Raw genomic sequence first — 15,722 nt, forward strand, 5'->3', positions numbered from 1 at the left:
AGGGAGGTTTAAGAACGAGGGTGAATTTACAAAGATCTTACATCATGTTGTGAATAGGGCAATTTTGTGCACTTCGATCAGAACAATGTGTTGTTTTTGGCATTTTTTATTGCTTGCAGCAATAACCTCAAATTCAAAAGATGGAGTTAAAAAAACGTATTATTGCAATCAATGCTTTTTGATGTGATTTACTATGTGCATGTCAGTTGTAGCTATAACCTCAGGCACATACTAACGCTGCCTGTATGTAAGAGCCCTTGGATTACAGCTAATTTAAAGAGGGATTAAAAACCTAAATCTTGGTAAAAGGTTGCTGAAACTGATCTCTGCTAAATCTACCACTCCAATTCCTTTTGGAAGTTTCCCACAGCAATAAAGAAGTCTGATGTACAGTGAAGTTTATTGTACATATATTTACACCTAGTGCTACCTGCCAACCACAAGTAAAGACACAAACATATATCCTATATACATTATCACTTTGGAGCTGTGAAGCTCTTGGCTTTCAGGAACCACACGTATTGTTATTGCTTGCAAATCGCTGATGAAGCTTGCAAAGTAAATGTTTTGGGAGACAATCCATGGAGCTTGTTAGCATCTCTTTAAACAGAATCACGGTCTCCAGACAGAGCCTTGAAAGGAAATACAAGAGAATCAGCATTCAACAAACTCCCCAGTCTTTCAGGCAACACTGTGTGCTGGTTTTATGCGCATCATTATGATTATACTTGACCTACAGGTGAAGCATTTGTCAAGGGAATGTAAATACATGTGGAAGAAAATACACAAAAAAATCTCTGAATGTAGCTCTATGTAAAAGGCACCACTAGATATATAACAAATCACAACTGAACAGAGGGGGTTATTTATTAAGGTTCGCGTTGTTTTCCATGAAAAATGAGTTTTCAAGGTTACTTTTTAGTCAAAAATCTATTTTTGGATTTAAAATAAAAAAAAACCTTGAATTGTTCAAGATTAATGATACATAGCTTGAATCCAAAAATACACCATCAAGCCTTTTGAGGTCATGTTAATAGCCTTCATGATGATTTTCTAAGGCTTTCACTCGAAAGCTCAGTTCGAGCGATTTTAGTTTTTTTCCCTGCAGAAAACTTGATTAATTTGCGTTTTCGCGTTGTTGAACCAGAACTTGCTGATTCGAGATTTTTTTTTTTTACAATGCAGTTTTTTCTTAAATTAGAAACCATTCCAGTTGTTAGTTCTAAAAAGTTTACATAAATTTGACCTTTGATAAATAACCCCAGAATGTCAAATAGTAAAGAAAAGGCTGAAGTATTTTAAATATTTTTAAACAATTACAGTTAAGCCTGACCCTTTTTTGTATACCCTTTATAGGTGGTCCTGATTGTGTAATTAGGACCAGTAACTTTTAAAACAGTGTAGCAGATATTAGGTCTCCTCCAGGCAAGACCCCCAGTCCCCCGAGAATACGTTGCACATGTATTAGGCTGAAAGGAATGATACTGTGTGGCTAACTGTACTTTGCTCCCTCATTTAGGGCTTCAGCTGTGGCTCCTCTTCGCTTCCCTCATCTGCACCAGCACATTACATATGTAAATGTCACACAAAGGCCCTCATTTACTAATGCAGCTGCAACTATGCATAAGAGCAAACCAAGCTAACAAATCAGCAATTAGTTTTAATCCTTCCAATAAAGTAAAAATATTGTTAGTGTATGTGTGGTTGCTAGGTGACACTGCACTGGTGTCCGTTCACACCTATGTTTGTACATGTGACATATTAGGTTTCTGAAAATATTAAACATTACCTGACAAGAGACTTTGGTTGAACTGGAAACACTAAAACTTCGTTACTGTGAGCCTAAAGAAGTAAAAGGAGACAATGGTCACTGACAGCCTTGCTAGTTTCACCTAGTGCTAGAGAAATACAAAATTCATATACTCATGCATTCCATTAGACCCCACAGAAAAGCCTAACCTCTTTCATGCTTACCCAGCACTTAGTGCTATGGTTTGTAAATTTAGATATACACCCCAAACAGGAGCACAAAGGGGTGAACATGACAATTTACGCGTTGCTTGCGTGGTGACAGTCACAGCAGAGTGCTCCAGTGTGCTGGAAATATCTCTTCATGTCTAAGAGATAATCACGTATATTATTATTCATCTCTGGGTGCCAAAAGTTGCAGATCTAGTGACTGACTGGCCAATGAGACTGTGGCATAAAGCATCACATGGCTCCATGCTATGCCCATCAGAAACCAATGCTGATTGATGTCCAACCCATAGAGTCACTTAGTTCTTATTAGAAGCAGGACTTCAAGCTATTGGCTCACTCACCTCAGGCCTGTCAGCACAAATTCAGTTTGTGGCCCAGGTACCGCTCTTTGAGGATCACAAAGTGACTGAATCAGTGCCACAAGTACTAACAACATGTAATAAGAAGAAAGTCAATTCTGCTAAAAGTAAAACAAAGGGAACTGAACCAGGAAACAAAAAGCATCACACAAAATCCAGCTCAGGTGAGTCCAGCTTACCGCTCGGTGATGGGCAAGTAGGTTATTTGCACACCCGCCAAACACAAAGATTTCCCCTTCCTTACTGGCACAAGCTGTATGCCATAGCCTGCAAACCAAGAACAAATAGATTTTTAAAGTAAGTTTATTTCATTCCAGTTCATACCCAATAGCCATGATACCTCTATCCACAAGATAAATTATGATAAAAGATAATTTTTCTATCTTAAACTCTGCCTTGAATTATTCTCATACCCTGATGCAGGGCATACTCTAAGGCAGTGATCCCCAATCAGTGGCATGTAATCAAGACGTTGCTCTCTGACCCCTTGGATGTTGCTCCCAGTGGCCTCAAAGCAGGTGCTTATTTTTGAATTCCAGGCTTGGAGGCAAGTTTTAGTTACATAGAAAACATATGTCAAACAGAGCCTCCTGTGGGCTACCACTCCACATAGGGGCTACCAAATAGCCAATCACAGCCCTTATTTGGCACACCCAGGATCTTTTCATGCTCGTGTTGTTTCCCAACTCTTTTTACATTTGAATGTGGCTCATGGGTGAAAAAGGTTGGGGCCCCCTTCTCTAAGGTATGAGAGGAGTGTTCACAAACACTTACTTAATACATAGATAATTAAAGACTACTTTAGGCAGTAACCAATAGGATGGGTATTTCATAAACATTTTTTGTTGTGGTTTTAAATCTGGCGTTCACATTTAACCGCTATTTATGAACATTTTAGTAAGTACTATGAATGGATATTATTTAGTATCCACACCAAGCTGCTTTAAAAATTGGAACATGTGGGTATGCCAAAGAAAAGGTGATCAACTGGCAACTGTGCCTCAACAAACCAATGATCAAGGATTTTCATCTTAAACCATAAATGTGTTATGAGCATGACTGGTAGCAGTCCTGTCAGTCGAAGTTGCTGGTTCCCTTTACTGGGTAAGAAGTTAGAAAAAGCATGCCCGCCCTGTTGTAAATTAAGTATCTGTCATAACACTGAAGCCTATCATCCTTGATATAAAAGCAGCATCCAGGAGAGGATAGACTGCTATCATTCAGGGAACATTAGATCAGCCATATGTAAAATGCCACAAGTTACCAGCCGCTGCACGTCGATCTTATATTTTTATGTATATTGTTTACCTTGGTTTTTCTGAGTGATTGTTCATAAATGGGATCCATTCGTTTGTAGACAGTCTGTAAATCCAAGCATCACCTGGTTGTGTTAAAGATGCATGAAAGATTAATCCTGATATAGTGTGGGACAGGGCACATAACTGACAGATTAAAGGAGTTGTTCACCTTTAAATTAACTTTAAGTATGACGTAGAGAGTGCAATTCTGAGACAATTTACAATTGGTTTTCATGTTTTATTATTTGTGGTTTTTGAGTTATTTAGCAGCTGTCCAGTTTGCATTTTAAGCAATCCGGTTGCTAGGGTCCAAATTACATGCATTGATTTGAATAAGAGGCTGGAATATAAACAGGAGAGGCCTGAATCGAAAGGTCAGTAATAAAAAGTAGCAATACCAATATATTTGAAGCCTTTCAGAGCATTTTTTGTCTAAATCGGGTCAGTAACCCTCATTTGAAAGCTGGGGAGTGTCAAAAGAATTATTCAAAATCTAAAAAAAAAAATTTAGACCAACTGAAAAGTTGCTTAGAATTGTTCATTCTATATCATAATATAAGTTAAGTTGAAGATGAACCACCCCTTTAAATACAACACAAATACATTTACCCCAATTTACAGCAATCAAATCAGCCATTAAAAACAAACTTAAAGGAGAACTAAACCCCCCCATTAATCAAAAATCCCCATTGCCCCCCCCTCAATGCTTTCTCCCTCCTTAGTATTTCACTGGAAAAAGTATCCCTGTCATGTACCTTGGCATAATTATGCAGAGTAGCGCAGCAGAGCTCTCCGGCTCCATCTTCTGTATCTTCGGATACCCTTCTTTTCCTTTGACAATCTTCGGAACTTTCCGCGCATGCGCAGTAGACACGAATACCAGAATGGTTCCAACTGCGCATGCGCGAAAAACGCTCCATGCCGGCACTCACTACTGCAAGGATCCAGAAGATGGTGCCGGAGAGCATGAACACTGGCACACACCTATACTGCACTCAGTGCGGATCTGGCTCCTCAATGGAGCTAGCCACATCAGCTAGTGTGTGATACTGGCAACTTTAGCTGCCCACAGAGCGATAGCCTCAAGGCTGGATACATTTAAAGCAAATCACTCACTTAAAGGTTGTTTGTCCGTGGTAAATCCTCCAAAGAGAAACAAACTGTCTGACGATGCTTGTGTCAAAGAATGCCAGGACCTGCCCGTTGGATTTCCACCTTGTGTTATTCTGAATTAAGGAACAGGAAGGATTAGACTGTATTGCACTTATTTTCAAGAGACCATACAAAAGTTTTCATTTGAATGCATAAAAATCTTTAGAAGGTAAACATTGATAAAAATGCAAGAAATGCACACTTGGAAGATAAAATAAACTGCAGGATTGTGTAGGAATGAGAGAAAACATATTTTTCATGTGGTCACCAGTCAATTGGCCTGGCACCTTCCAGTGTATATCAATTTTTTTTTTTTTAACTTTGGGCTGAAGCTTCTTATAATAATAATAAAAAAAACATCCCAGGTTCTTTTTATAAAAGCTCTGTGACACCATTTTAAGTAGTTCTCCCAGGGATCCTCTGCACTGTTCAGGGCCAACACATTCAGAGAACAATACATTTTTCTATTTACTATAATGCACATGATGATAAGAGATGCGTGGAAGAATAAGTGGGCCAATGTGTTTTTTTGTTTACCAAAGAGAAGTGTCTTTGAAGGAAGGAGCCTGCCTAATGTTTTTAAAAATTAGTGGTGAGCACAACTTTCCCTTGTTTGTTATAGTTTATACAGGAGCAGTGACCAGCTCCATGTTGTAGCTCCCACCCTTCCCAGCTATAGTCAGGTGATCCCACTGGTGTCTAATAAAAGGGCAAGTTTGGGAGTTTTACTTTGAAAGCAGCTAGTAAGTTGCAGGTAAAACTTAGTCCCTTAGTAAAATGTATAATGAAGCAATAGAATTCTTAATGAATCAGATGAAAATTGAACGTAGGACTGGCCAGATATGGGATGACTTTGACGTAGTTGGCCAGCTTAAATATATTGCAATATATGGACAAACAATCCCTGTTTTGTTTAAAGGGTAAGGCATTTTTCAGTAGCAGTATGCACAAAATGTCTCTGTCTTAAATATATTGATAATGGGTTGAGTGCAGAGGACTCTTGTATTTGACTATTTGTATTTTGTGGTCACACCCTCATTGCACCCCCGCCTAATGGTTTTAAAAATCAGTGGTGAGCACAACTTTCCCTTGTTTGTTATAGTTATACAGGAGCAGTGACCAGCTCCATGTTTTTTTTTTTTTAAAAAAGAAAGTGATATCTGAAGTAACTTTCCAATAAACATTAAATGTTTTAAAGTTATTTGTACATATATTTGCAAAATGTCTCTCTCTCAGGCCCTGACTGGCAATCTGTGGGTTCTGGCAAATACCAGAGGGGCTGCTATAAGGTGCCATAGAAAGTCATTATTTAATGGGCTGGTGGAGGCTGTTTGGGCCTCTGTGTGGGGTGATTGGGCTTCTGTATACCTGAAATGCCAGGGCCTATTTTAATTCTCAGTCCGGTCCTGCTCTCTCTCCACTGCTGGTTCTGACTCTTAAAACAATGTACAAGAACCAAATTCTCCAGTCAAAAATCCAGTTCAAAAGTCAGAAGCAACAGTGTAAGAGTAGAAAGCAACAGACATATGTTGTTTCGTTTCATTTACAAACTCCTCTTAAAAAATGTTTTTGAACGGAATGTTTACCTTCTCACACTTATTTTCAGCTCAGTTGTTTTTCAGATAGTTCACCAGATATGTGATCATTTTTCTAATATTGAAGTTTAATTTTTCACCTTATTTCTGGGGGGTCACTGACTGATTTTAAATTGATACATTTAGTTGATACATTTCTTATATTTGTCCCTGCTGAGCAGAATCCCTGAGTTTCATTACAGGCAGCTGTTGAATTGATACAATAGTTGCTAATACTCTAGAGATGCTGCTGAGCAATGTATCAACTAAATGTTGCAAAATTGTAATAGTTCAGAATCTGCACCTGAATTACTGAGCTGCCCGACTGAGTTAGTAACATTCATCTTAAAAACATTATTTTTGGAAAATTAGAAACTATTTTTAAAAAGGCTGTAATTCTAATGAACAACCTGAAGTGCCCTAGAAGTTGGATAGAAGGTTGATATCTTTAAAGCACAAGCTTTGCCCAAAACCTAAATTTGTTCCCTTGATCACATACAGAGCTCAAAACAGGCTCCATCTAATCTTGTCTAACTGCATCACAGTTATTCAGCAATACCAATCCTTGTCTAATCAAAGCCTTAACACATCTATTTAATTTCTCGCTCTCAACTGGAATGTTTCCTTCTCCATTAAAACATGCTCTTGTCACTCCCATTCTGAAAAAAAAACCTCTCTTGATCCCTCCAATCTTGACCTCCGACCTATCTCTCTGCTACCTTTTATCTCTAAACTACTTGAGCGCCTAGTCTACAACCGACTAACCTCGTTCCTCTCTGACAATAACCTGCTGGACCCCCTACAGTCTGGTTTTAAGCCACAACACTCCACTGAAATTGCCCTGACCCGACTAACTAATGACCTTTTAACAGCTAAAGCCAACAATCATTTCTCACTACTAATACTGATCAATCTCTCACTGTAGATCACCCTCTCCTCCTCCACTACCTCCATTCACTTGGCCTTCGTGACACAGCCCTGTTCTGGTTCTCTTCTTACCTCACTAATGGTTCCTTCAGTGTCTCCTACAATAAATTAGCATCTTCTCCCCTACTTCTTTCTGGTGGGGTTCCTCAAGGCTCTGTCCTGGGCCCCTTACTATTCTCCCTCTGCAAATTAATCAACTCGTATGGTTTCCACTACCACCTCTATGCTGATGATACTCAGATCTATCTCACCTCTCCTGATCTCATCCCAGAACTCCTAACTCACGTCTCCTCCTGCCTGTCCGCTATCTCTACTTGGATGTCACAACGCTACCTTAAATTAAACCTCTCTAAAACAGAAATGGTTCTCTTTCCTCCAACTTACACCAGTAACATCCTGAAAGTATCTATCATAGCTAACAATTCCACTATCACCCTCTCTCACTGTCTCCCCAGGCCCGGTGCATTGGGGTAATCCTAGATTCTGCCCTGTCCTTCACTCCTCATATCCAGTCACTTTTTAAATCATGTCACTTCCACCTAAGGAACATATCCAAAATACGATCATTTATCACCCAATATGCTGCAAAAATTCTTATTCACTCTCTCGTTATATCACGTCTAGACTACTGTAACTCTCTTTTAATTGGTCTCCCCCGCCAGAGACTGTCACCTCTTCAGTCCATAATGAACACTGCTGCCAGGCTTATACACCTCAGCAACGATCCTCCTCTGCCATGCCACTCTGCCAATCCCTGCACTGGCTTCTGCTACCTTTCAGAATTAAATTCAAAGCACTTCATAACTCTGTCCCACTCTTCATCTCTGAACTCATTTCTATATATCACCCAACGATTACTATGCTCCTCTACTGACCTGCTACTCAACTCTTCTGTCACATGCTCATATTCAAGACTTTGCAAGGGTTGCACTCCTCTGTAATTCTCTCCCACAGTCTGTCTGACTTTCTCCCAACCTTTTTGCTTTAAAGAAATCTCTTAAAACACACTTATTTAGCGAAGCCTACCCTCACTCTGCTTAACTACCAAATACAATCCAATATACAATACCACATCTCTCACCCACTTAATTCTGATCTTGCCCACTCCCACACCTTGTGTATTATTCCCTTTAGATTGTAATGTATGTAACTTAATATGTTCTGTGTATATAATTCATGTGATTTAGTTGTATAATCACATTTACTTTACAGTGCTGCTAAATATGTTGGCGCTATATAAAATACGTTAATAATAATGTAATCTAATATATGGTGAACAAATTCACCATTTTGAGATGTGTACAGCAATGGATCTATGCAGCACTTACACTTCATGCCATTCCCAGGTGCTGAAATTCAGGTAATACAGGTCATTCATTCTGGAATCCTGAAACACGAGATAAACAGAAGCAATGAGTGAAAGACAGTGACAGAAGACACAATTTAAAAGAAAAAAACAAAACATCAAATAAAGATCATAAGAAAGAATAACGACTCACCCTGTAACGTCCTCCAAAGACATAACCCCGATTTCCAACAGTGGCACAGGCATGAGCAGCTCGGGGGGAGGGACTTTTACCCTGTAATGATGTTCTAATTAGCTAAACAAACATACACATCTTTCTGAGATGAATGTACATTGTAGTTTTATAATGACAGATACACACATGTAAACATAGGGAGTGCAATGAATCATATTTAAACCCACAACTTTAGCAAAGTTGCAAATCTGAATGTGCAGGAAAAAATAACTAGAATAAGAACAAAAAAAATTACTGTTGTCACAGGACGCTCCCACGTGAAGTTGTCAAGGTTCAGGACATGCACGTGATTGTTCCACCCTCTAGGAAGGCCTGCATTCTAATTCCAACAGAGATAACATTCCAGTTATGTAAAGATGTAGGGAGAAGAGAGAATACAACAAAAAAGCTTCCATACTCATGTGCCCAGACAATAGCAGGTCTGTAATAAGTTGCTTCTTCCTGATAGTACAAAAAGGCAATTTGGGGTTTTATGTATAGAAATAATGAGCTGTGTTTGCAGGACAAAAGGGGATCTTATGCACTCTGCTTTTGCTGCAGTTCAACTATGAGCATACCTTAGAATTTGGGGGTTTAAAGGGGAACTAAGACTCCACTACAAATTAGGTTTCTATTGTTTCTTTATGACCGTATTAAAATACATGTTAACCCTATATTTTCCTACCAGGTATATAAGTTTGCCACATTTCTGCCACCCAAACGGCATAATTTGTACTGCATACAGTATACCCCCTCCTTTTGCTAGCACCATCACATTCTCCTAGAACAAATAGCTTTCACTCAGCAGTTATTTTCCCTCTGACACATTATCAGTGACGTGCACATCTGGAAACAGTGAACGTCTACCAAAAATTCAGGCTGACACAGGCTGAACTTACTTTGATAAAAAGTCCTGCTTAGATGATGTTTAACATAGCAGGTGGAGAATCCGCTGCCCTCCTGCTCCCACTTCCCTATTCAAGCGTGGACGGATTGCGGCTCAAAATGCAAAATGTCACATTTCGGCAGCAAAATCCAGCGAGTCTGCCTACACCCAAGCAGAAATAATGCTTTTGGGTGCACGCAGAACAGAAGCGGAAGAGCACCAGGCAGGATCCAACATAGTCTGGTCCTGGCCTTAGATTGTAAAGGTTAAGCTGAGCTCAGTAGAGGAGGTTAGGAGAGAAAAAATAGAAGACAGGTATATCAGATTCTATGGGAACCAACAATGTCATCTCTTCATTGGTGGTGAGACTGGAGTGTTTTGTAATCTGAGCTGAGAAGGTTCACTGACGTAGCTTGGTACTGAGCATGCTCAGTAGCCAACAGTCAAAGGAAATTCCCAAGGGCCAAGTGTTTTATAGGAGGAGAAGGAATCCTAAGTGATTAAGTGAATGCTGCAGCCTGTTTCGAGATTTTATAGAGGCTACAGATTAAAAAAACATTTGTGGGGGGGGGATACATGTCCTTTAATTAACATGTAAAGAGTTATAAAAAATATTACATTTGACTCCTAAACCACTGCATTTCTTCCATCTAAATATGTTTATCTATTGCCCAGACTGGTAAACAGATAGAGAATGGCCAGGGCACACAAAACCAAGGTGGACTGGTGAGAGCTTTATTAACATTATTTAATTAGTGCTGCTGTACATGATGTACATGCTGCAGCCATTGTTACCTATAAAGCATTATATGGATAAACAAGTAACATCTTCCTTCACAAGACAATATTTCTAGATTTGCACAGTATAATAGTTTATGATCTGCAAGATTGAACAATGGGACCACAATTCTGTAAATCTCCATTAGCCAAGGAAAAACAGTCTGATCTGTAATTAGTGTTTGCTGAAATAGAACTGGCAGCATCTAAACTAAAATCTGTAGTTCTGCTACAGCAGAGAGGTTATTGCTTGAAGACCCCCAGTTTTAGCTACACTACAACATAAATGATGTACTACTCACACCAAATGAGGTTTCATCAAACTCAAAGGTCCCCGCTGTGTCCTCTTGATAATAGCCATATCCCCCAAAGTAGACAAGCCTGTATTGTAACGTAAACATACTTAATGGAAAAAGTGATGCTAAGCTCTCATTAGGATTCTACTAGCCATTGTTAATTAATAAAAGCAATAACAATTCATTAAGAAATGCAATATATCGCAGGACTGAATAATCAATTCCAGATTAAACATAAGGATCTACACTCGCCCAAAAATAAGATGGGGCCCAAACCAGCAATACAAAGGTCACAAATTACTACTTTACATTATATTAGAATAACGCAGCTTTATTTTGTGAATTACTATTACTGGTGATATCAAAGAGTTATAGTTTACTACCATATTACAAAATGATTATTTGGGCATTTGATTATATACTCTTTGATTTGAGCTGCTGCTTGTGACTGTCCTTTTCAGTGGATATGCAGAAAATGTCAAGTTTGGTGATAACTTTTATTGGCTAACTGAATAAGTAAAAATTGTAAGATTTCAAAGCACCCAGACCCCTTCGTCAGGCAAAATACTGTCATTTGACCAGTGGATAAGCAGAGAGTGAGCATTTACTTGTTTTTATATGTCCATACACCAAGCTTGTCCTTTGGGGAAGGAGGAATTCCTTTGCAATCTACTTTCTCCCAAAATAGATCTCCGTCTCTTGGATTCAGGTTCAGCATGTAGAACTGAAAATAACAAACCATAAATAAGTGTACGTTGTGACAGGAACATTAACATGCACCCTTTAGGGAATAACTAAACAAGCTAATGCCTGACTCTAAGGCTCCCCAATAAAAGGGGGCAAGTGAATGCTGCTACATGGAGAAGCCTGATCAGTTAGGGGATGTTCACCTTTGAGGTAACTTTTAGTATGATGTAGTGAGTGATATTCTGAGACAATTTGCAATAGGTTTTCATTTTTAATATTTGTGGTTTTTGAGTTATTTAACTTTTTATTCAGCAGCTCTCCTTTGCAGTTTCAACACTCTGATAGTTAGGGTCCAATTTACCTTAGCAACCATGCATTGATTTGAATAAGAGACTGTAATATGAATAGAAGAGGGACCGAATGCAAAGATGAGAAACAAAAAGTAGCAATAACAATAAATGTGTAGTTTTACAGAGCATTTGTCTTTTAGATGGGGTCAGTGACCCCTGTTTGAAAGCTGGGAAGAATCAGAAAAAGAAGACAAATAATTTAGACCAGTTAAAAAGTTGCCTAGAATCAACCATTTTATAACATCCTAAAAGTGAACTTAAAGGTGAACCACCCCTTTAAGTTCACTTTAAAGGCACATGAACACACAGTGATTTGTGTTGCAGGCAAATATGCATACACACAGTGCGGTAGGTGGGACTAGAGACTTAATTATCAAGGCTGCCAAAAGGCAACGGTACAAGTATCTGAGACACCACATTGAGTTCTGCCTGAGCCCAAAGTAATTTTAAACCTCTGTTGATTTCAGCTCCTCTGAGATTACTTACCATGTTCGTGTTACCATGGGCATGATGTCCACCAAACAGGTAAAGAACTTTATCCACACATGCAGCACAGCTTCCAGACATTGAGAGAGGGATTTCACCCTTTGTTTTCACTCTCTGCCTGAACAAAATACAATAAATAGATTTTATATACTACATCTTACCAAACACTTGGACACATACATAAAGAGATGACACATGATATATGCATTTACCAGTTTCCATTTTCCATATCATAGATCCAGATTTCATCTCTAGGCAAATAGAAGTCATAAAACCCTCTAACTGGAGCATTCTGCAAATAAAGATAAGTTGCTATTAATGTAATGGAGGTAAGAAGTTAATATTAAGCTTGGCTGTCCAACAGAGTTATAATGTCAGGCTAGGGGGATCATTTACTAACACCTAGCATGTATATCCTAGTATAGTGATTCATTCCAAGAAATAACCAATTACACGCGTTCAATGTTCTGCTACAGGTAGAATAAAGTAACATAATATACAATTGCTTGCTGGGTGTTAGTAAGGGTGAATACACACAGAGCTACTACTAGCAGCTAATTGTTGTGGCTACAAAATACCCTGCCATAGACTATAGTGAGAATTGCCTCTGCTAAAACACATGTAGTGTCTTAGCAAAGCCAATTATCACTATTGTCTATTTTGTATCCATGACAAGTAGCCGCTACTAGTAACTCTGTGTGTCTTTACCCTAAATGTGATTTACAAGTGTTAATTATAGCTGCCTAGAAATGGCCTTTGTTGTTTCCCATGGAAGCACTGTCATTTTTTTTATCCAAGAGAAAAGAAGGAAAAGGATTTTATTAACAGTTGCTAATTATAGCTGTGTGTAACATATTTGTAGTGTACCTCTGCCTGCAAGCACCACAATGACAAATGCAAGTCCCCGATTCCCAATCAGATATTTGTTGGAGAGGCTGGAATTTTCATTCCATACACAGGTACATTTATATGGCCAGATTTAAGTACTTGAATATGAATTTGTTAGCAGAGAAAAAGCATGTTAATGTGTATGTATATTTTTATTTTTGAAGCACTACTTGTACATAGCACTGTACAGCAGAACAAGAAATGTATAGAACAAAAAGGAGTCATAACAGTAGTAAATACAAAGAAATAAGTAGAAAGTGAATTTATATTAAAGGAGAATTCAACCCTAAAGTTAAAAAACCCTACCCTAGTGATGTGTGGGTCGAGAATTTCTCGACCCACACCCGACCCTAACCCGCCCGCTCCCTACCCGCATCCGACCCAGGCCCGCTGCTACCCTTTATTTATAGACCCGCACCCGACCCTAACCCGCCCGCTCCCTACCCGCATCCAACCCAGGCCTGCTGCTCCCCTTTATTTATAGACCCGCGTCCGACCCGCAGTGATGCCAATCACAGCCCTGCAGTCATACAAGCAAAGAAAGTCGTCAGTTCCCTATCAGGTCCTGCTAGCTGCTGATTGGTTCCTGTCCTACGGTGCAGTGAGCTGAGTGCCGCCGGTTCCCCTGCACAGCCTGGGAATTCAGGGAGCAGTGGTAGAGGAGGGATTATTAGGGTTTTTGCTGAAATATTTAATAAATCGAAAAACTACTTTTTAACCACAATCTTCTATATATAAATGAGTATAACGCACTGGTTCATTCTTAAGGTGAACTTGCCCAACAGATGGGAGCTTACACTGCGCCACTGATGCAGGCAGGGTTGCCAGGTTTCCAGCCAAATTGGGCTACTAATTTAAAGCCCAATACCAACTAGCCAAGGTATGGATTCTGACTACTTTTTGGGCCTTAGGCTGGTTTGTACTTTGGAAACCAGCCAAAATGTTTCTTGCCCTAATGTGCCAAGCCTGCGTCTCCCAATGCATGTTGGGTAATGTCGTTTTTGTTTAACAATTTGCCTATTGCCAAGTTTAATGTTAGACTACAATACCCAGCATGCAATGGGGCTGACTTGTGTAGAAGACGGGTGTTACCAGATTTTGGGCTCGGAACCCCAGTCTCCCATCCCTCTTAAGCATTCTCTGGTGACTTTCCTCAATTTCAGGCAATTTTGGAGCAAAAATCTATTGGCCACCAAAATGTTTAGCTGTTGACCTGTTTTTACCAATATTTATTGTATATGTATATGCATTAGGGCCTTATTTGGCCCCCTCTGTACTTACGCCCTTGGTGACCAGCGAATCTGTCCTATTTTACTTCATGGAAATCAGTGAAAATTTGAAAAAGGTGTATCTTCCAATATATTCATTTATTTATTTTTTTTAGACTTTTTTTTCACTGCACATATTGTGGGCTGGTTTTGTAGCTGACTTTGTCTGGTTTTAAAAATTAGACCTGGCTACCCTAGTTGCAGGGATAGTGTGTATAATCAGTGCCCAGGATGCACACAACTGGCTAGCCATTTTGCCTGCTTTTACCATTCTGCTCTCCATTTTAGAAAGCACCAGGAGATAATGTAAAAGAATAATGAGGGGGAAACACACTTCTCCATAGGCTGGCGCTCACACAATGCCAAGCTAATGGCACTGCTTATCTCATGTAGCCAACGAGGAACAACTCTACGAAATGACAGAATTTAGCTCTGACGTCTTATATTATAATTCTGTTTTATCAGGCCGGGACTGGCAATCTGTTTGACTCCCAGTCCAGGCCTGTGTGTTATTACACCGAGCCTTTACGTGCAGTCACCCCACATGAAAACACAAACTGCTGCTCCAAGAAACCCGGAAGTACCCACAAAGGTGCGTGTGCAAATGTAATTGCTATATACACATATGTACATATAATAAGCCCACGCGAGTCTCCTCACAGCAGCACCTTGTATCCGCCCCACACAAATATCCTCTGGCCGTCAGTGACAGCCACATGGCCGCTGCGCTCGGCTGGGACACTCTCATCAATCACAGGCAATGGTTCTCTCAGATCATCTTCTCCTTCCTCCTCTTCATCCAGAGGCTGCTCGTTTCCATCCGCCATCCTGCAACAATTAGACACAAGTCCGAGAAAGAGCTGAAGGCGCGATGAATCTACGTCACCGGTCTCATAATAATAAACGTCAAGGGGGCAAGGACTGTTAGGCTTAATCCATAGCAACGGTTGCTAAGCCAGAGGGTGGCAGTAGTGTGCCATGTTACAAACGAGGGCGGGGCTTTGTCATAGCTTTATATGAAAAACACTAATTATTGTATTATTTTCTATTATTTAACATAATTTACTTTAACAATAATTCATTTACAATAAGTTACTTTATGTCAAGTATATGTTTTGTTCCAACCCATAAATGAATAAGTATAATGATAATAATTTGTTCCAAGTCCAACACAAGAATTATACATCACTAACTGAGGTTCATTTTATGTTACATCAAATAAAAAAATAAAAATGCTGTTATGCATAATATTTATGGTCCTGAGTGGTTCCTCA

General features: G+C 39.4%; 2 protein-coding genes across 2 annotated transcripts in view; one reads left to right on the forward strand and one right to left on the reverse strand.

Annotated features, from left to right (window-relative positions):
- The window catches only part of nemf.L (nuclear export mediator factor L homeolog), a 33,373-nt gene extending 32,981 nt beyond the window's left edge, over nucleotides 1-392 (forward strand). The window contains exon 34 of the mRNA XM_018230515.2: nucleotides 3-392. The gene's annotated coding sequence lies outside the window, so the exon portion shown is untranslated. The remainder of the gene's footprint in view (nucleotides 1-2) is intronic.
- klhdc2.L (kelch domain containing 2 L homeolog) lies at nucleotides 382-15,278 on the reverse strand (the record flags this gene model as incomplete). The annotated part of the gene is given in 13 exon segments (NM_001092153.1): nucleotides 382-632; nucleotides 1,790-1,842; nucleotides 2,519-2,606; nucleotides 3,648-3,720; nucleotides 4,754-4,863; nucleotides 8,619-8,677; nucleotides 8,790-8,870; nucleotides 9,067-9,150; nucleotides 10,776-10,854; nucleotides 11,378-11,493; nucleotides 12,293-12,410; nucleotides 12,505-12,584; nucleotides 15,117-15,278. Coding segments are annotated over 13 exon segments (1,227 nt in total). The 3' UTR covers nucleotides 382-505.
- Between the last annotated feature and the right edge of the window lie 444 nt (nucleotides 15,279-15,722).

The sequence above is a fragment of the Xenopus laevis genome, chromosome 8L (genome assembly GCF_017654675.1).
Source record: "Xenopus laevis strain J_2021 chromosome 8L, Xenopus_laevis_v10.1, whole genome shotgun sequence".
Taxonomy (NCBI): Eukaryota; Metazoa; Chordata; class Amphibia; order Anura; family Pipidae; genus Xenopus; species Xenopus laevis.